Source organism: Uloborus diversus, chromosome 10, assembly GCF_026930045.1.
Source record: "Uloborus diversus isolate 005 chromosome 10, Udiv.v.3.1, whole genome shotgun sequence".
Taxonomy (NCBI): Eukaryota; Metazoa; Arthropoda; class Arachnida; order Araneae; family Uloboridae; genus Uloborus; species Uloborus diversus.
This window is the reverse complement of record NC_072740.1, coordinates 79,228,965-79,250,281: the sequence shown is the minus strand read 5'-3', so window position 1 is coordinate 79,250,281 and position 21,317 is coordinate 79,228,965. Positions and strand designations below refer to the sequence as shown.

The following is a 21,317-nucleotide window of genomic DNA, read 5'->3' as shown; positions in this document are numbered from 1 at the left end:
CAAGATATCGTACAGCATTTATCCGTTGCTCTCGAAAAAATGGCCCTATTATTCCTTTGGAGGAAACCACAGCCCATACCATTATTTTTGGTGAATGCAGGGATGATGGTTTAGCAATATGAGGATTTTTGCTTCCCCAAATTTGTCAGTTCTGCTTGTTGACATAGCCATCGAGATGAAAATGTGCTTCAGCTGAGAACCATATGTTGTCAACATAGAATTCACAGTCATCCACAAGTTGCAAGATTGTTTGCAAAATTTTAACATACATTAATAGCATTTGAATTGAGGGGTTGGCGAGTCTGGATTTTCGACGGAAACATGTGATGGCTGTGGCGAAGGAGACGGTGAGTGCTCATTTTTCGGAGTCCAGTACAAAATGCAGCATGGCGTACGGAAGTCCGGGGCAGCGGTTGGATAACCTTTTGTACAGCTTCAGCATTCGACTCTGAAACTGATAGGCACGACTGGCCAACATTTCCAATACGGTCATCATTCACGCCCCCTGTTCTTTTAAATTTTTTGAATGGGGTCCTTATCACATTGTCTGATGGTCATTTTCTCACATTAAATTTTCTTTGGAAACTGCGTCTCGTTGGAACACAACTGTGTTGTAGGCGGTGTAACTGGAACACAATAAATACCCCACTGTGCAACGGAAAAATCTATTTTGATAGAGCGGGTTTGCAGCACACTCTATCAGCTTGACGATGAACTACGAAATAGCAAGCTGTAATACCTCGTTTAAACTATACCTTTTACAGGTCGCCTGCAGCACCACCTGTGGGTGACTACATTTGAGGTTACATTTGGGTGTTAACTATGTTTGAAATTTGGTGAGATGAAATTTCCAGATTTGGCTGCAAACGATACATATCTATTGCATTCCGTCTGATGGATTTTGAAAACCCATCAGTCATTTTTGGTACACCCGGTATGTATAAGTAAAATATATGCCTATAGGCTCACGATAAATTTTACAGATTATTTTGGTTTTTGTTTTATAATTACTTGTCATACAGATTTAAATGACAGTAAATATATCATAAATGGATGCATTTACAAAAAACTATTTCATAAGTAAAATTTATATAATTCATCAAGGGAGACCCACTTAACCCTTTTGTCAGATATGTTTGATATAAATTCAAACAAAAGGGGGTGAGACTCACCCCATCCTATAGTGTAAGTGGGACACCCATCTGATTTTTTTTTAAATATGATCATTAAGAATATTTAAAGCATTATTTTAGTAAATAATGATGAGCCTTTGTTTATTAATAATGTCCAAGATGAAATAAGTAAATAAGTTCAAAATTTTTTGTCTCAAAACTTTTATATAAGGCTTCAAAAACAAACTTCCAAAAAAGGGTCCCACGTACCCCAACCATCCCTACTTGCATTGGGATTATACTTGATTGTGATAAGAAAGAAGAATGACTAGTTGTGTAGTGCTTTACAACTTAGCTTATAAGTTTAAAATTTCAGTAAATCCTTAGGCGAGTAATATTATTGTTTAGCGATTGCTCATTGTGGCATTTGACTATCTGAGTTGATGAGATTTGAGATCCACCATCTCTCACAAATCTTTGCATTAATAATAATTCATATTTTACAAAATGTCCATTCAATTCACCATTAAATCTGTTGCAAATTCAGTAAACTAAAAGAATCGACAATTACTTAAAAACATGAGTTCCCACTTAATTTTCTACTCACCATTGCTTTACCTTCCATTGCTGGAAGAAAATCTGCACAAAGTAATTTTATGCTATAAATACATGTTCTGCTGGAAATTTCTTCTAATAATAATTTTAGCTGTACAAAATTTTAATTTTGAGGATTAAAGTAGTTTTTATGAATTTTTAAAATTTCTGAAACCATTTAGTATTTGAACTGAAGTTTTCTAAGTTTCTATCTTGAATATGTAAAAAAACAGACACCCACTTGGTGTAAAATTGCATAAGCATGCTAGGTTTAAGGTTTCTATGCTTTTGCATCTTAAAAATATTTCAATTATTTTTGAAAGTTGGAAGTTATTATAATCTCTACAACTTTAGACTGATGCATTTTATTTTAGTAAAAATTCATTTTTTTTCTAACTTGAATTAATTTTATTTATAAATTTCTTTTTATACCTCCCTGTAATGCAAAAATGTACTATTAATGCATTGGAAGAAAATTTTCAATATGTTGAACAGATAATTTCCTGATGTGAATGATGATCGGGTTGAAAATAGGGACTTTTTCATTGCACAATCAACAGAGGGGTGACTGAAAAAAAAAAAAAGTGTTGCAAAAGTGTTAGGTACTTAGATATTGGACCTGTTAACATATGTTTCCCAGAATTTGCCAAAAAAATGAACTTTTTCAGGCATTTGAAGTGATATTTTGTTTCATACTTCAACATTATTCTATTTTTAAATTGTATATTATTCTAATTTTTCAATTTTTTTTTTCTTCTTGGATATTTCTTTTCACTCATCAATATTGAGTTAATATTTATGCTTTGAATTTGCAAGCAAAAAGAAAATGCTTATGATTTTGTTAGAATCTGAATTCAGTTCTAATAACCAAAAATATCAAGTTATTAAAGAAATTAGATAATAAAATGTTCATAAAAGATACCAACTAACGAGTGGTAGGAAACAATCGGGGATAAATTTTGTTTTAATTTTCTGTGACAAAATGAATGAGATTATTTTAGCTACCATTGTTGAAATTTTCAGGCATTCAGTTTGGCTTTTATGTATTTTGTATTCAAGTTTCTACAAGATTTTAGAAACAGAAATCAGTCTCAAATCTGATTGGGAATCAGTCCATAGAAAAATTAGCTTCTGCCCTGGAATGCTTACTTATCATGGGTAGTTGATGTTGGGAGAGGAGCATTGAAAGCTTAACAGAAAGTTGGAAGTACATGGCACAAAATAGTATATTTTAGAAACTGAAAAAAAAAAAAAAAAACTTTGTAGAATGAATATTAAGCGCTTATTACTTGAGAAAATTTTGTTAATGTAATGATTGATTATCAAATGTGACTTTTCTTTTTAGGCCTCAATGTGAACGAGGAGTCATCTTTCTGTGATTGCAAACCGCAAAGTAAACAAGTTTCTAGGTCATGAACTTTTTTTCACTTTTGTGACTTTCATTTGCTGTGAACATTCCTTCAAGTCACAATCATTTTGCTTTTTCTATGTTGAAGTACTTTGAAATAATGAATTTTTGAATCAAATAGTTATGCCAAGAAATATGCATTGTAAGAGTACTAAGATATACAATGCAATGGTTTGAAAGCATTAGTATTGGTGATACATTACTACAAGCATATCATGAAGTCTGTGTTTTACCTTTGCTAAAATTATTTTTAAATAATTTATTTATTGTGCATGTTTTTTCTCTACTTAGACCAAAAAAGATGTTATTTTTATTTTGAAGTTATTGTTTTTGTCTAAATAATGGTATTTTAATATTTGCTAGTTTCAAGTGATAGTTTGTATGATGAATATGTCATGAGCTAGTGTTTTAATGTTTGTTTCTATTTTAGTGCACATATTTATAGACCTAAAATAAAGACCTTTTTGTATGCCTTTTTAAATAACTTAATTTTTCAATTTTAAACAATTAAGACTTGAAAATGCTTAAAAGCTGAATATTAGTAGAAACCCTTAAATATTTAAAATCTGAAGTGTTTAGTAAATACATTTGTTCTTATTCTCACATCTCAAAGAAATCATTTAATGCCTTTTTTGAATCTTGTTGTGTTTCTTTCTATTTATGTTATTTATCTAAACGGCAGTTTGCTGTGTGTGTGATAACACTTTGCAGTCAGGAGAGCTATCCAGTCCATAAAAAAAGATATTGCCTCACGGAGATAAGTTTCCAAATTTCCGCATTTGTGCTTTTGAAAAAGACTGTGATCAGACTCCCGCCCGTAAAGTGTTCAAATGACTTTTTGTTTTGAAGAAATTACCAAAGATTTGACCATGAAAAGTAGTCTAAAGAAGCAAAAAAAATTAATAGTAATCTGGCAAATTATTATATAAATATGTATATACACATATATATACATAAATATTATATGTGTATCCGGGTGAATTTAAATTCTTTGGTACCAGAATGCTAATGGCCCTAAAAAATAATTGAAGCCCGAGTCCTGATCAGTTCTATGTGAAAGTGGAATTTATTTCTCCGGAGAAGCAGTACCCCAATGGCTTTTTGGCACCAATTCACCACTGTGTGTGTATATATATATATATAATGAAATAGGCAAAAAAAAAAAAAAAGGAAATTAGTGAAGAAACTGAAACCTATAACTTAATATATTGTTGCTGTTGCACATATTTAAGTAAACAACAAATAATTGAGTTACAAGAAAACATAGATTAACCATTAAAAGGATGAAATTAGAGATCATCAGACCTTCAAGTTTTAGATCATGGGTGAGTATCAAAAAATCTTATTCTTACATGTTTCACATAAGTTAAGTTGCCATTTCTGATTTTTTAAACTCTTCCATGGCTACCATTGCCAGGTCTCATGGTCTCAATTTTCATCCTTTTAATGGGTGTTTTCATGTTGTTCAATTACTAGTTTCATATATATATGATTGCATGTGAATGTGTGAAAATAATGTTCTCCTTGTTCTTACATGCAACTAAGTGATATAGTTTATCATGAGTATCATCCGTCCGGAATATTTAGGTAACGCATTTATTGTTTTTGCCTCTTTAATTCTTGTCTTTTTTGTTGATTCATTTTTGTCTTATTTATGTTTCAGATCATTGTCAATATTTATAACATTAAAAACTTGGAACTGAATTAGAGTACTTTATTTAATTTTTAGAAATGTCTGAATGTCTTAACTGTGTTAAATTTGAAAATATTAATACCAATTCTGTGCCTGCTATTTTTAAGTTGTCTATAAAATGAGTCATACTTAAAAGGCAACATGAAGATTCATGTGATTGCCTTAGTCACTCGTATTCCAAATGTAACTAAGTTTTTGTATGTTTTTATGCTCTGTTGTAATCATGTGAATGCTTGAGATGAACTTACATTTTGGTAAATATTTGATCTCTCTGAATCTTTGTTTTTGTCCAAAACATATTAGAATTATTTTTAACAAATGTTCCTGTAAGAGTAAAAACATTGCAATTAAGTTTTATTTATGGAAAAAAAGTATTTTCAGAAAATTTTTGTATAATGTATTATTTATGTACATATTTGAAATTTGTACGCTAATTTTATCACAATCACTTCATGCAATTATAGAATCATGCTTTGTATAGAATATTGTACATATAAATTTTTCCTGCAATGTGTGCGCTTTTATGTTGCATTGAAATGTATGACAACTAGACTTGGAATGATTGCAACAATGTGATAGAATTGTTAATATTGCCCCCCTCCCAAATCCCTTTCTGGTGAAATATAAAATTTACCTTAATACACAAAAAAATTCCTAATATAAATCTTTTCCGCTTCTAAAAAAATAAGTTGAAACAATTATATCTACCTAATCCAACAGCAATCCATGATTTTTAAATGAGATTCTCAAAGCTCAGTATTTCTTAGTTTCTGAAATTTTTGAATATCCTATTGCAATTAGTTCCAAGTCTAACAACTAGTGGTCTTTTATTTATTTTCATATAGCATAGCTTTATGTACTTTGTATTGAATAAATGATGTAGTTTCTATTTTGGATTATATTATTTCACATGCTTTAAGAGTTATTTTTTAAGTAATGAATGTTGGGGAAAATTTTGAACATAAAACATTAACTTCCAACTGAGAAATCCATAAGTTTATAAATGTAGAGCTTCGTAAAAGATCATGACTTGAAATGATATAAACTTGTTTCTTCATCAATACAATTTAAATTTTCTTTTTGCTTTTCCATTTGTGTAATGCATAGGGATGGAAAATTAAAAATGAATTTCTGGAGCAGGTAAAATTACGTTTGGAAGTGTGAGAAGTAATTTCTGGCACACCAGTAGATCATTTTTGAGTTTTAAAATTCAGTGGGGAAACAGAAAAGTCAAGTCCTGCTCAACCAATCTAGAATAAAATAGTGACCGCTGCCCATTTGAATCAAGTTCGTTTTAAACAGTTAATGATTCAGTAAAGCAAAAATGTAATTTTTGAAATTCGATATACTACATGAAATGAAAACTTTAAGAGTATGGAATGAACATTTTGAGTAAATAACAAAGATTTTTTGAAGAATTTTATGAAAAAACTACAAAATTCAAATTTTTACTTTTCTGCTTCAAAAAATGTCTGCTGTTGATTGTTTAAAATTGGTAAGTAATTTACTGTCTTTTTTCAATACATACCTGCCAACATCCAAAGAAAAAAATCCAGTAGATTTTTTCAATGTAGCGCAATATCGCTTTTTTCCATGTTATTGAGGGGAAAATGGGGATTTTTTATTATCTCTTAGGAACTACTTTGATATATTCCCCCCAAATCGGAAATTTGGCCACTTTTTTTCTCACTTATGGTACAAAATACAAGAAAATACTAAATTTGGCAACAGCAAAAACCTAAAAGCTGAAAAAACCTAAATGGGCAACACAAAAATAAGAAACAGCAACCCTAAAAAGTCCGTAGGGAGTGCCAGATTTTGCGCGTAATTTTTTTTTTTTTGGGGGGGGGGGGGGGTATATCAAAGTTATACCATCTCTTAAAGTACAGTCATATGCAAGTTCCTTGAGTCATATACAGAGTTTAACTAATGAAATTATTAAATGGAAGAATAAAAGTTAAAGTAATACTTTTTCAATGAAAAGTTATTTAGGGAAAAAAAGAATTTCAATTATCTGTAAAAATTCAATCATAGACAGGTTTTTTTCAGGTCTTCAACAAGATTTAATCTACTTTTTTCGGCCGCAAAGTGCCCGATAATAGCGGTCGTTTTGTGTACAGGAAGAAATGTTGTAATTAAGCAACATAGGCTTAGCGATGAGTGCGCGAAGCGAGATCGCAAATGTAAACAAGAACTGATGTTGCCAGATTCCAATGTGCTAAAGTTTGAAATTGAGTGGGAAACTTTCAAACCATGGAGTAAAAGCGCTAAAATGATGTAATAATTTATTTTAAAGGGGTTTGGTGTTTTCATTTTCAAGAAAATCCCTAAATGGAAGGATTTTTTTTAGAGATTAATAAAAACCGGGAGATTTTCAATAAAAATCGGGAGACCGGGAGAAATGTCAAAAATCCGGGAGTCTCCCGGAAAATCCAGTAGAGTTGGCAGGTATGTCAATATCAAACTACCTATATTCCTCAGAATTCTTGTTTTGTTGCTTCAATGTTAATACTATTGGTGACAAAGTCTACATCGCGGAACTCCCCCCCCCCCCAGAAAACTCGCTAAAAGTGTGCAACAAAAGCAGGCAAGGAAAAAAGACTGCAGATGCACTAAGTGTTTGGGAAAAATGGTTAGTCACTATTGATTCAATTAAGCAATTTGGTGGTAGTTTATGATTTGACTCATGAAAAAGGACCATTCAATTTTCTCGCTCACTGTAGTTGCAGAGTATGATTAAAGAATTCATGAGCCATGAGGACAATTGATGACAAAAGTAAATATCAACAACGATTTAGTAACGAAGTTGAAATAGAAAATTTTTAGTGCATAGTTTATCGAATTGTGTTATTCCCTTGCAAAAGCCTCATTCCCTTCATTTGCACGAATAATATTTGGTAACTACGAAAGTACACATTGCCTATCTTCATCATTGAAAATGTTAGGTATTTTGGTGAAACACAAATACCAAACTGGCCAAGACTTCAGAACATAAATCTAGTAATCATGAAAGGGCTTTCCTAAAAGATAACCATCTCACTTCTGTAAGGAGAAGCACAGAATGATGAAGGCTTCCACTTTAGTCACAAAATAATGTGAACTTCAAGAGCCACGACTCCACATTTGGACAAACTAATTCTTTCATGCAGATATTTTTTCCCCTTCTAATTGAAATGGAATTTTAAAACCCAAGAATTCTTGAAACAGTTTCCAATTGAAAATTCTTGTTTTCAAATGTAAAAACATTTTAATATCACTTTTAATTTTAAATGTTTGCCGGGGAGTCTGCGGATCACAGCTTAGAAAGCCATGTCTTAGGACAAATGAATACCATGATGCAGAAAATAATTCATCTTTTCAAAGAGATGAAGAAAATATTGTGTGTTGCCAGATTCAGAACCGAATTTTTGATGTTGAATCAAATTACATGCAGATCTGTAAGTGGTTTTTCATAAATTTAACGATATGCATACATTTCAACCCCCAATTGAAAATCAGTGTCCTGGGTATTTACAGCAATGTAAACTAAAGATGAGAAATAGAAACTGGGGATACTTGCAACAAGCAAAAAAAGTGCATGTGTTTAACTAGTACGCTCTAAAAATACATATAATTGTTGAATATAGTTACATTATTAAAATTAAAACAAATAAAAAGCACAATGCCTAACTTGTAGGATAATGCACAACAAAATTCACTTGCATATTATAGTTGCTCTTAATTGCCTATAGAATGTAAGTTCTGCTCTTGCTTTTATCAATGGTAAAAATTGCCCAAGAGAACATGTTAAATAAATGTGGAATTTTCTTTTATGAAGTTAATGCAGTTACGGTGTGAAAGTTCATTTAAAAAAGAGTAAGCATGGAAGTTTGCAGCTAAATTACAAGGGAAATCGCCATTTTTATTTAAATTATAAATAAAATACATAGTTTCAAATATTGGAGAAATAACACACATCAATACAAAAATCAAAACTATAAAAACAATTTGTTCTCAGCTGAAAGGAATTTTAAATTCCTTAAAAAGCCATAATCACTTTTGATAAATCATTGCATTTATTTCAATTAAGAATATCTCTATTATTATCACCTTGTCTGTACATGCATTTCAGATTTTAAAATACTAAGAAACAATACACTGGTCAGAAAATAACATAAAATTTGACTTGTACATTCATAGAATATGGAGTCTTATTTCAGCTAAGTTATTGCCACTAAGCTAAATATCCTTATAATAGCCCTGTAACTCCAAAACATGCGTAGTATACAATTTTCCTTGAAATTTATGCCATGCAATGTTGGATTTGTTGGTTTGAAAAGAAAAACTTAGTGGTGTATTGTGTGATATCATTTAACATTGGTGTTGATCCTCCTGGATGTAACAGTTATCATGCATAAGTCTGTTGTTGTGAAGTTTATACTAATGAAAAATGTTGTATTAATTAATTATGTATCCCCTAAATATTCTTTTCTTTGATTAACTGCATTCCAACAATATGTATCAGCTTTTTTTATCTTTTGTTTATAGCTTAGGGAGTCATCATTGCTAATTTACTTTTACAGTAACCTTTACTCTAAAATATATAAACTTAAAATTATTTTCAAAAATTACTCTAAAATATTTTTAGAGCAGATCATTTGTCAAAAAAGCTGCCTAAAACAACCATTACTTTTGGAGAAGGGAGTCTTTTTAAATAATGTACAGATAAATACATACTTTAAAGAAAGGTTAAACATTCCTGTGAGATTTAAGTTTTGGAAAACATACATTTCAAAAACTTGTCATCCTCAACTAGAAAATCTGAATGATAGTAATGTTTCGACAAACTGTAAGCCAGCTTAGACGATTAAGCATAGAAGTACAAAAAATATGCTAAAGTTAATACTAGTGTCAACTTAAAAACACTTGCAATTAGTAATATAAATTAACATATTGAATACAATACTTTCAATTTTAAGCATCTCCTTATTTAAGATTTGAGACTGGAGATCTTTGCACGAAAAGTATGTTTTAATAAAACATGAGAAAAGAAATTCTTAACAAGACCAACATAGTTTTTTCCAACAATACAAAGGTTATAGATGGTTCATGTTCTAGTAAAATACATTTTTACTAAGTAAAAGAGGAATTTTAATAGAATGAAAATTATTTCAGTTCTATTGTATCTTTTGACGCAATTTGAATGGATAAATACATATTTTAAGGAAAAATGAAAATTTCAAATATATGTTACATGCAAATAACTGCTACACATAATTTGGTGCTGCAAATCCAAGCGAAGCTAACCATCAAAAGCTACTAGTATAAATAATATTTTGATGCTAGGATTAGGAAGAAATTTTAAAATGCACAATAAAATTATATTACTTTTGTTTCTTGTGAAGACGTAAGAAACATTAAATTATTTCATGAATTAAAAACTTTTTTCTCTCTTTTCTTCAACAGTAGAAAAGTGCAGGCCAAGTAAGAATATAAACAACGATTTCCAGTGTAATAATTTGTATCTAAAAATTCCAGAAAGATGATAAATGATGACTGATGATGAAGCTGATATTTTTGTGACTAGATATATACATTAAAGGCCTTTAAGCTTTTATACATGGAACAATGTTTGAAAAAGTAAAAAAAAACCCACTGGAAGCCATGGGCGAATATATATTTTACATCTGTCAGGAAAATATGAAGTCCATTTTTACAACAGATAAATACTTATGCTGTAGTATTTTGTTCTAGAAATTCACTTGTTATTAGTAAGCATGTTTGATAACCTATGAATGAAAAACAAAATTATTATATGGCAAAAAAAGAAGTTTTATAATATAAGCTTATAAAAAGTAATATAAAACCTATACAGGCCTGTCATTGAGGGTGAGTTTTCCCCTCCCCCCTTAATTTAAAAAACATAATGTAAACAAATTTATGCATCTATTTTGTTTTTTTTCTATTATAATATGTATTCAGTGGAAACCATTTGCTTCTGGAACGTTTGGCAATGATGGACCTGCATAAATAATGTGTTTCTAAGTATATAAACATATAATTTGATTGTTTTTCTTGTCACTTATGAAACCTCCTCTACCTTAGAATATTATTTGTATTGTAATTTAGAATAAAATAATATTCCAGTTTTATTTTTCAGAAGTATAGATCAGAAATGTGCCCAAGAATTTAGGACATGATGATCTACTTTTAGAAGACCACAAGATCAAAAACTTTTAGAATAATTAGAAGTATTCTAGTAATAGTAACAGGGAAGTTGATGAAGACCAAAGTTAAGCTGATTCTTGAGAAATGTTTCTGGCATTAATAGCACTAAAGTAGAAATTGGTTCATTTAATATTTGGTTGAATTTAATATGTTATATTCATCTTTAAACGTCATGATTTTCATTTTCAACACAAAAAATAAGTAACAAAATGTTGGATAATATTTATCACTAGCTGTACCCGACGCGCATTGCTACGCCAACAAAAAAATACATCATTATACTAATTTTCATGACAATCAGTTGAACGGGGCAGAAGTTGCTACTCTGCAGTGCCACCTGGTGGCGAGTGGCTTCAATGAGCATATTATGCACCTTCTCCGTAGAAAAATACATATATATAGCAATTTTCATAATAATCGGTTCAGGTATCAAGTGAAGCCGCGACTATACTCAAATTTTGTACTCACGCAGTTTGCAAGATCAATCAATCGCTAAAAATATCAAATAGAAAAAGTTTTAAATCCCACCGTTGTATGAAAAGCCATAAAACAATAAAGAAAGAATTTATTTGTTCAAACTCAAGAAAAAAGGCAACAGCTAACTTCTTATCAATGAGATCTTTCACGCGAATTAATTTCTGCAGCCGATAATTTTATTCGTACTTATCCAATGGATTGTGACTTAAATTGGAATAAAAAAGGAACTATCGATCGGATTTTTTCGAGCTGGTCTATAAACATTCCCAGTACCAAAAATAACAAACGGTGAAAGTTTCAGCCAAGTCTGCCGAGTAGTTTTTGAGTTCATGGATGACATACAGACAAACATTCATTTATATATAGATTAAAATTGTTACAGAAGCTGTTTTCGTAATGCGGACCAACGTACCTAGGGCATGGGGCGCATTGGTCCACTTAACAAATTTCTATTAAAAATTTATCTAAAAAAGTTAATGAATTGAAAAAAAAAATTTAATGAAACATGGTAGAAAATCAATCTGCTCTAGTGGTTCTAAAAACTCCTTTGTTTTTGCATCAAACTACAACTACTTTATTGAAAAATATAGTTAACTACAACTACTTTTTTCAAAATGTAGCAACTACAAACTACTTTTGAAAAGTAGTCGCTACTTCACTACTTTTTAAACAATAAATGAAAAGCATACACATACACACCGTTTGAGGATAGAACGAAAAATTCAAAAAGTGGTTTAGATTAATAAATTAGCTCATTTGAACAAGGAATATAACTAAGAATCATTTATTCCTTCATTTCTTTACTGAGCTAATTTGTCATTCCAAACACTTTTTATGATTTTTATGAATATTCACTGCAAGAAAGGATTTAAAGAATTTAAGGAATTCAACCTTCAAGTTTTTAATCCTTTCCTGACACTTCATTCAAGAAGTGCAACTCGGCTGCTCAAAAATGTAAATAGATGCAGTCATAATTTGATTAAAATTTTATATGGACATACATATATGTACATAAAATTGATTTAGATGGTGAAAAAGATCTTTTATACAAAAGAGAAAAACTTATATTTTTATTATAGGAGTTAATTTTATAGGAACTTATATTTTGTAGGACCTAGTTAGTAATGGATTTTAAGCTTCAAGCTAGGGGTCCGGACCAGGGCACCATTTCTTTTCTTACGCCACTGATAAAAAATAAATCATTTTTCAATTTTACTGAATGACCTCAAAACTTACAATATTTAATAATTGACATTTACTTAAGCTGAAATATAAACACTCAATCGGTAAAAAACAAAAAATAAAGAAATAGGAAAAATATCCCAAACGGTACTAGTATTTATAATCAAATATTAACAAACATATGAAATATGAAACCTCCTCATATAAATAATAGCCAATGATCGAGTAACTGATAGACATCGGTAAACGATATTTAACCGTGTTCTCATTCCTAATGTAATGTAATATAAAATTTACTTTATTCAAATTAGATTAACTTCTCAACTCTTTCGGCACGTGTAAAGTTTCAATTTTAGGTTGGCATCATTTGATGCCCAATCATATGCAAATGAGGCAAGTATAAATAGTGAACGATTCCAATCGTTCTCTCTTCTTTTTTGTGTTCGTCAGCCTCTTGTGTGTTAGGTTCAGCAGGTGTTGGGGAGTTGTGAACTCCACCTCCGCTTATGGCCAGGGTTTATTCTTATAAACTTAGTTTATTTATTTTAGTTTCTATTGACCAATAAATTTTTGGTAAGATTTTAAACAAGTTTCCAATGTTCATTTCTTCACATTAACATTTGATTCTGCATCTTCCACTGCGTGGTATTATCTCTGCTTGTATAAGAATGTAATATTGTTGACTGACTTACGGAATTTAGCCTTTCGGCTTTTTGTTGAAACATTGTAAGTTATCAGTAACCCGTGTGTTTCAACAATGCAACTCGCGCCACGCCATGATAATTTGATAATATGTTTTGGTAATGTTCAACATGCAGGGAAAGACTTGATTGTGACAAGGCTGAACTTGATCTGATAACTTAACTGTTTTACTGGTAAGACTGTGTCTTTTCAGGGGAATGAAGAAACGAAAAAATGGTCAACAATGAACGCTACCTATTGGAGTTTAGGGTTAATCCACTGGAGTTAGGGTTACAATTTCAACTATCAAAATATCACCAAACAGACAATGACTTTGTTCAAATTTTGAAGCAATTTTCACCTGTCATACCTTGACGGGCGATTTTCTAGTAACTAAGAATGCTAATTTTACTTCAATGCACAACCTTAAACTTCTGTGGACTCGCGCTACAATGTGATTTGACTTACGCGAAATGGCTAAATAGCAAGCTCTTCTCGAGTGACGAATTTTGGAGCTAAGGCGAATTCCTCACCCTGCAGCACGAAAATTTTTGGAAGAGAATCGCAAGGCTTAAGTATCACCTTTTATTGGGTACTAAATATTAGTTTCGTGAATGAATTTTCCCTTTAGCATCACTGAAAACAAAAGTACCCAGCACTGTACTAGTCGAAACATCGCTTTGTTAACTTACAAATTGCCACTCCTCATCTTTTTCATTCTAAACATGAAGTTGATGAAACATAATTTCCCATAAGCAGGCTATTTATCTAAAGTTTTAAAATGGAAGGAAATATAGAAAGTTTCTGACTACAAAAGAAAATTAAGATCTTTGATATGCTTGAACAACTAAAAAGTGCGTCGAATATAATTATCTACTGTACAGTACTATTGTAGTGCTGCATTTTATTATTGCTACATATTATACGTATTGTACTGTTTCATTTTGTGCCATGCTCTCCCATTGATTTTTTGCATCCTAATCGTATTTTTATTCAATAACACAGCTTTTTTTTAAAAATACAGTTAAATTTCAGTTCTCTTTGTTTAAATTCGGTAAAAGGAAATTAAGAAATGAGTTAAAATAGCTTGAAAGATGTTTTCAAATGACTAAAATAATTGGTATGTTTATAAAAAATCTTACGGATACCCTTTTCCTCAACGCGAATTTCAACCTGCATGAGAAGTCTTGGAATGCATCCCCAGAAAAAAAGTAAAGTTGAGATTCGACTGCCTATGTGGATGACATTGATATTGAAAGCTTTTTGCGTAGTTGGCAAAGTGTGCATGAAACGGGAAAATTCCCATCATCATACATTTCTATAACACTAATATTTGTTGCTAGCTGGCCAAGGCAGTTCAATATCATCCTCTTTCATAACATTTACAGTAGCTTCCACATTAGAAGGATATTGGCACAATAATCTCATTGATATCTAAAATGTTCATCCACGGGACATTCTCTGCTGACAGAAAGCACAGACATGGTTCTACTGGGCAGTTATCGCTTATTTTCTTTCTAAACCATGCTCTACTCAAGGAGAATAGTAGGGAAATGAGAAAATTTCGATGCCAAACAAACTAATGGCGTCAAACAGATAGAACGTATGGCGTCAAAAGATATTTCATGTCAGCTCGTATTTCTCAGTCTTGCAAATTTGATTGATGCAAGTTTTACTCGTGTAAGACTTGCACCATTCTGATTGCTTGAAACCTTGTTTTTTTGAAGCTTTATTAAAGTAGTTTTCAGAAACCGCTACAAACTCCTTTTTTTGTAGCGAACTACTCGCTACTGTAATTTTTCAAAAAAGTAGTGCACTACACTACAAACTACTAAAAAAAAGTAGCTACGTGTAGCGCGCTACTTCCAATTACTGATCTGTTCATTTAACTTTTGAATGAGATAAATAATGAAAATAAAAAAAAGTGGTGAAAACATGCCCTAACTCCCATTATATTTTATAATCTATTTCACTAGGCTTTTTTATATTTCTTTTAATAATAGATTTCCTTTCCTTAAGTTTAAAAGTCGGCTAGTTCTACACAAAGGGAGTGGAAGTATTTGAAACAGATTCTAAATTATGTTTAAAAAACTATAAATACATTATAAACCTGTAAGTTCATGGCCTCTTTTTTTTTTTTTTTTTAATCATTTACTAAGGGATTTTTTTTTTTTTGATTTCATTTATTTAGTTTTCATCTCAGGTTATTTAGTTTAATGGCTCAAGAACTTTAAAGCATACCCATAAGTTGAATTTTTCCTCCATTCACAAACTATTTAGCAAGGTTTATGAGATTATTTTTCTTTTAATACTTGCAGAAATAAAATTTGTCATTTGATGAAGAAATTTTAATTATATGACACTAATACAGTGGAACCCAGATTTAACGTTTGCTGTAGGACCTGTGATAAATAACACTCCAAGCGAGAAAATGTAAAACTGGGTCTGCGTTACAAATCTAACCCTATTGTTTTAAAATCATATTTCGTATCCAATGAAATAGAGAGAAATTTTTCTAATCTTTTTCTTTTTTTCTTTTTAGCTACAATTTCATTTATAGTGCGATCTGTACTAAAAGTTTTTCTGCAATTTTGTTTCTTAGTTAACATTCAGAAGTAAAAATAATTTTAGTTTGTATGCTTAGAACCGCTTGATCAACTGTGGACACACCCTCGATTATTTCTTCAGTCTTCATCCTTTTAAACGAAAGTGGGTAGTAAATCTGATACTGAAGGAATTCATGATTGATGAGACGATACATGCATCACCAACTTCTGGAAAATTTACAAAAAGAGTGTCAGCAGTTCTAGTCCTCAATTGTCAAGAAGGAAGATTGGATTACCAGAGGAAATCCCTCTCACAGACAAGGGACAATTATACTGGATAAAAGTATGCTAGAGTAGCTTCAAACAACTATTTATCTAGAAAAAATAAAAATCTAAAAAAAAAAGTTTGCATGAGTCTTGTAGATGAAAAACTTTTTTTCATCTGTTTATAGTAAAATGTAGTAAGCAGATTTTCTGAAAAAAGAGTAACCTAAAATCCCGAATGTTTTAACATTATCAGTATAGCCCTTTTCAGGCACCAGTAGAAAATGATAATGAAGCAGGATAGCATATGAAATGGACAATACAAAATTGGATTGCCAAAAGGGGCATAACAATTTCAATGTTTTAGAAAATACTAGTACCATTAAAGTTTAAGGTATAACTAAGCAAGCCAAAAGACATATTAACATTTAAGATCTAAGCACTAAATGAGATTTAATCCTCAATGTAACGTATGCATAAATTTACTTTGTGTAACAATTCACAGTAACATTTTAGTGGTAATAACATTACTTTTCCAACTTTTAATCAGCATCTAAACCTTATTAATATTCTTTTGCAGTTAAAGTATAAAATTCTCACCATTCCATAGCTTCTTCCAAACCTTCTCCTTTAACAGCTGAGGTTTTGAAGATTTGAAACGTTCTACTCTTAAGCGCATCTAAGCCTAAAGCCTGATGTACCTCTGCAACTGTCAAAGCACCTTCAATATCTTGCTTATTCGCCAATACAACTAAAATTGCTTTCTTAAGTTCATCTTCCTAGAAACCAAGTAAAAATAATAATAAACATACCAAATATAATTTTTTTTTCTTTAAAAAAAAAATTCAAATTTACAAGAACTTATCTCTATATATCATTATCTCATAACAACAATAGGCTATCTTACTGTTGTTTCTAGGCTGATATTTCATGTACAGTTGCTCTGAGGCGATAATATATAAAACTGATGTTTGTGTATGTTCCATATACATATCCACAGCAAAAGAAGGATTTTCGTCACATTTGGTAAAGATGTTGTTTGATGCTCAGGCATTGAAGGGGTTTTTGCCTCTCTAAGGGGCAGCTAAAACTGGTCATAGGGGGGATGGGGTGGGGTCTTCATGCACATCTATTTTACGTTGAATCTTTGCCAAATTCAGCACATTGGTCCTTTGATGCTCAGGAATTCATAGGTTTTTTCTAAATCTCTATGGGAAGGGGGGGGGGGGAGCAAACCCAACTCCCCATTGGGGGCTCCCCTTTAGGGACGGATAGGGTTTTCAGCGTCAAAAGATACTTTTTTGGGGATTTTTTTTAGAAAAATGGTTTGGTTAAATTTAAACCTTTTATGCATTATTATGTATGGTTTTAAGAATATTCTATAAAGTTTTGATCAAAAAATAAACAGACAAGCGGTGATAGAGCTTTCCCTAGAGCACCTTTGGAGAAAGACGATTTGCCATGTTCACTTGATCTCAACTAACAGTTATCTGAAATCGAAAACTATTTAAATTTAGTTGAAATATTTATAACTCCTCCCCCTACAGTCTCGGGGTTTTTTTTGTCAAAGTAAGAATTTTGGCATTGATTTAAGATAAAAATGCTTATTATCACAAAAAATTCTGTGATTTTGTAAGTAAAAAACCCATTTAATGAAAATAAAAATTCTTAAACTTAACGCTGGGGGGAAGGTTTTTTATACGCAGAATGTGTGTACCAAATTTGAAATGAATTGGACCAGTAGTTTTAAAATGGGAGTGAACAGACTTTGAAAAAGCTGGTGTGAGGAAAATGCATTAAAGTTTTAGAAGCTAAAAACCATCCATTCCAGCTTTTTATAATACAGTCCCTGTAGCAGCTTTGATGTCTTGAGCCTCGTTTTTTTTTCTTTTGATATTCATTTAATTACATTGAACTAACACCAAGCAAGCAGCACTGAGGTTCCTAGTGTCCACAGCTGTCGGAGCTGCAGCTTGAAAGCGCAGAGACGAAGTATTGAATAATTTTGAAAATTTTGCTCAGATTTTTTTTTCTATTTCTTTTTAAAGGTCAATGATAATTCATGGTAAATGTGTGTGTGGAGAGGGGGAAGGGGCAGCTGTTCCGTATTTTCACCTAAAATTCATTCCAGGAAAACAAAGACTAAGGGAGTGCTTTCTGCTTAATTAATCAGAGGCACTTGTATGGTATATCATGGTAGACTCCTACTCAAAAGTCACTTTAGTTATTATCTCACTGAAACTGATCAAATAGTTTTTCACATAACTAATTTTTACAAGAGTATTATTTGAAAATAGTTTTACAATGATAATCGCAGAAAATAATGGTAAAAAGGAAACAATTTTGTTTATTTCATTATTTTATTACACTGTGGTGAGTTTTTTCCATCCCCCCCCTTTTTATTTTCAGATATACAAATATTACCTCTAGTATATTATTCATTTAGATTGTGAGATTTTTGGTTCAAAATTTAAAGGACTAAATTTTTCCACCAGAGGATCCAAATCTTATTCATTTATGGGACCCAGGTTATGCATAGTTGAGCGCGAACACTACAACTGTGAACTTAACAATACCTTTAGGGATGTTGACATTTAAAAATTTATTAAACTGAACAAAATGAAATGCGCAGGCAAACTCATGAGAATGGATAGTGATTATGCTGATTTGAAAGTTTTCAACACAGACCATTTGTACAATGACCAAGTGGTAGACGGTTTGAACTTCGATTTTAGCGCAATTAAGATAAAAAACTGGAGGTCCATCTCCAAGAAAAAAAAAGCCTGGATTTAAAAAAAAAAGGCTTAGGTTCATAATGGGCTGTCAAGCCTAATAGCTAATGATAGACTAGTGTTAATTCCAACTGCATTTTGCATTGCATTTAGTTAATGCAAACCTTGATCTCAGAGGATAAAAAGAACTCCTGTATTCTAAGATATTTTCAATTTTCTAAAAGGTGATTTCTTATTCCTTATTCAAATCGCACTAATTCACAGAATGTTTTTAAAAAGTTATAAAATTGAACTAAATTTTAAATCAAAAGCTATGGAGGATATTTTTTAGAAAAGAAAGGAACAAATCAGTTTATAAAAGAAAATAAATCCAAATATGTTCCATAAAGAAAGTTATACATTCATTTCATTAAAAGTAGTACTGTACCAGGTACAGGAGAAAAACTCACTTCGCTTTAGCCTCATGTCCAAAAATTAGAAAATGGCAGAGGCCTAACATTTTTGCTTGAAAATACATTTTCTAAATTCTGTGGATTGCTGTATAAGATGGGATGAGTTTTTATTTCAGTTAATTATTCCTTTGTCAGCTATATTGATATATCCTTATTCAGCTATACTCAAAGCTGAATAAAGGTTATTTCTTTGGAAATTTGTTGTCTTTGGCTTCTTTGGAACTCAACGACTCTGCTTAACACATTTTTCCGAGGTTTAAAATACTTTTCAGACCTACAAATCTCAAGACATGAAGATGGTATTTTTTCATGTCGAATTTTCAAAGAATATTTGTCAGTACTTTTGTCAAATCAGAGTTAGCATCATCAAATTTAGGTTATTATTCTCATTTGGTGTGGTGGCAAATGCTTAGCATGGGCCCTGATGAATAATCTTATTTACCATAATTGGCACCCACTTATGCAGCATTTTTATTGTGTAAGCCATGTGGTGCATTTTGATGATTAGTTGTAAGCTTGTTAGGAATTCTTCATTATAAAACAGTTGCTTCGTGTGGAAAAGGTGATATATCTGTTTTCATTGAATTGTTAACCATTTTTTTGCTTGTAAGTGCAACAATTTGAATTAATTTCATTTTAAAAATTTGAAATTCAGGATAAACAGGCAGTCAAATACTTTTGAAACATGCAACTAATAATTTTGTATAATACAAAATGATAAAAATACCATAGTAACAAAAACTAAGATTCCTAATTATAATAGAGTGGGAAAGAACTCAAACATTTAGCTGCAAACCTAAAGAAATTAATCATTCTATTCAGTAGTGCAAAACTGATATGTATTTCTACCAAAATATAGGTTAAAAAAAGAACCTATAGTTGGGGCAAACCTAAACAGGCAGCATTGTAAAGGCAACACAGATCCCAATCACAGCATGGCAATGCTGCCAGGTCAGGTTTGCCCCAACAAACTAGCAAAACTGCAAACAGTGCAAAAGCAACTAGGTCATAATGCGAAGACAAGATTCTACTATTAGCTCAATATTACATGAATATCAAACAAAAAGGTAATCTCACAATACCAAAAATTACAAACATTAAACTAAAAATTCAGTGAAAGGAAATGAAATCAAAATTATCAGTAGGATGGCAGACACGTAATTTTTACCTACCAAATTTGATAGAGTTTATTATTGATTTTTGAAATTTGAAATATTGATTGCAAATTTTAATTTGCTTCTTAATTAACTCATAAATGTTTAATGTTTATTATATTCACCAAGGCATGTGCTACTGACACTGTATGCTTTCACTTTCTTTAATGTTGGAAAAACTTGGGAGGTAAGAATTTGTAGAACCCCTAAACTCTGAATTCTATAAAACTTGATTTACATATATCAGAGGTCTGCAAGCCAACAAGTTTCAACTGTATATTTTCATGAGCTTTGTTAATAGGAACTCCAAATGGGTCTCCAAATTGATTTATTTGTATGTTTTTTAGATTGAAAAATATTCCGAGAGAGAACAAAAAAACGAGGGTGATTGAAAAAAAAAATTTTTAATTATATATATATTTTAAAAAATACGTTCCTCTACTTAATCAATATGATTTCTATTGTACACTATTTCAACAATAATAAGAAATATCGTAACTCGAAAGCGGATACTAAAAGATTGCTAAAAAACTACAAATAAGCCCTAACATTGCACTTGACACCTCCTGGCATTGAAGAATAACATACCAAAATTGCAAGGCATTCAACGTATAAAAGCCAAATGATCAGGATTTAGCCAATGACTAATTGGAAACATAGGCCCATGAGAACCTAAACAGAAAAAATATATCACATGCTTTTCAAAATTGTCCATTTTTACTTCCTTTTACGAAAAAGGAAGTATTGTATTCACGAAAATATTTTCACTCAAAAATCAGCCTTAATTTCTATTTTGCTCACCCCCGAATGAATGT

The 21,317-nt window shown here is 31.1% G+C and overlaps 2 protein-coding genes across 4 annotated transcripts in view; one reads left to right on the top strand and one right to left on the bottom strand.

The window, feature by feature from the left end:
* LOC129231428 (NPC intracellular cholesterol transporter 1-like) overlaps window positions 1–5,696 on the top strand; it is a 117,047-nt gene extending 111,351 nt beyond the window's left edge. For all 3 annotated transcript variants that reach the window (XM_054865743.1, XM_054865742.1, XM_054865741.1), the window contains one exon: window positions 3,052–5,696. In XM_054865743.1, coding sequence (XP_054721718.1) covers window positions 3,052–3,063 — 12 coding nt within the window. In that variant the 3' untranslated portion in view covers window positions 3,064–5,696. The remainder of the gene's footprint in view (window positions 1–3,051) is intronic.
* A 2,991-nt stretch (window positions 5,697–8,687) lies between these two features.
* LOC129231427 (ADP-ribosylation factor-like protein 1) overlaps window positions 8,688–21,317 on the bottom strand; it is a 32,627-nt gene continuing 19,997 nt past the window's right edge. Inside the window, exons 4-5 of the mRNA XM_054865740.1 lie at window positions 16,765–16,943; window positions 8,688–10,575 (exon numbers count right to left, since the gene is read on the bottom strand). Coding sequence (XP_054721715.1) covers window positions 10,545–10,575; window positions 16,765–16,943 — 210 coding nt within the window. The 3' untranslated portion in view covers window positions 8,688–10,544. The remainder of the gene's footprint in view (window positions 10,576–16,764; window positions 16,944–21,317) is intronic.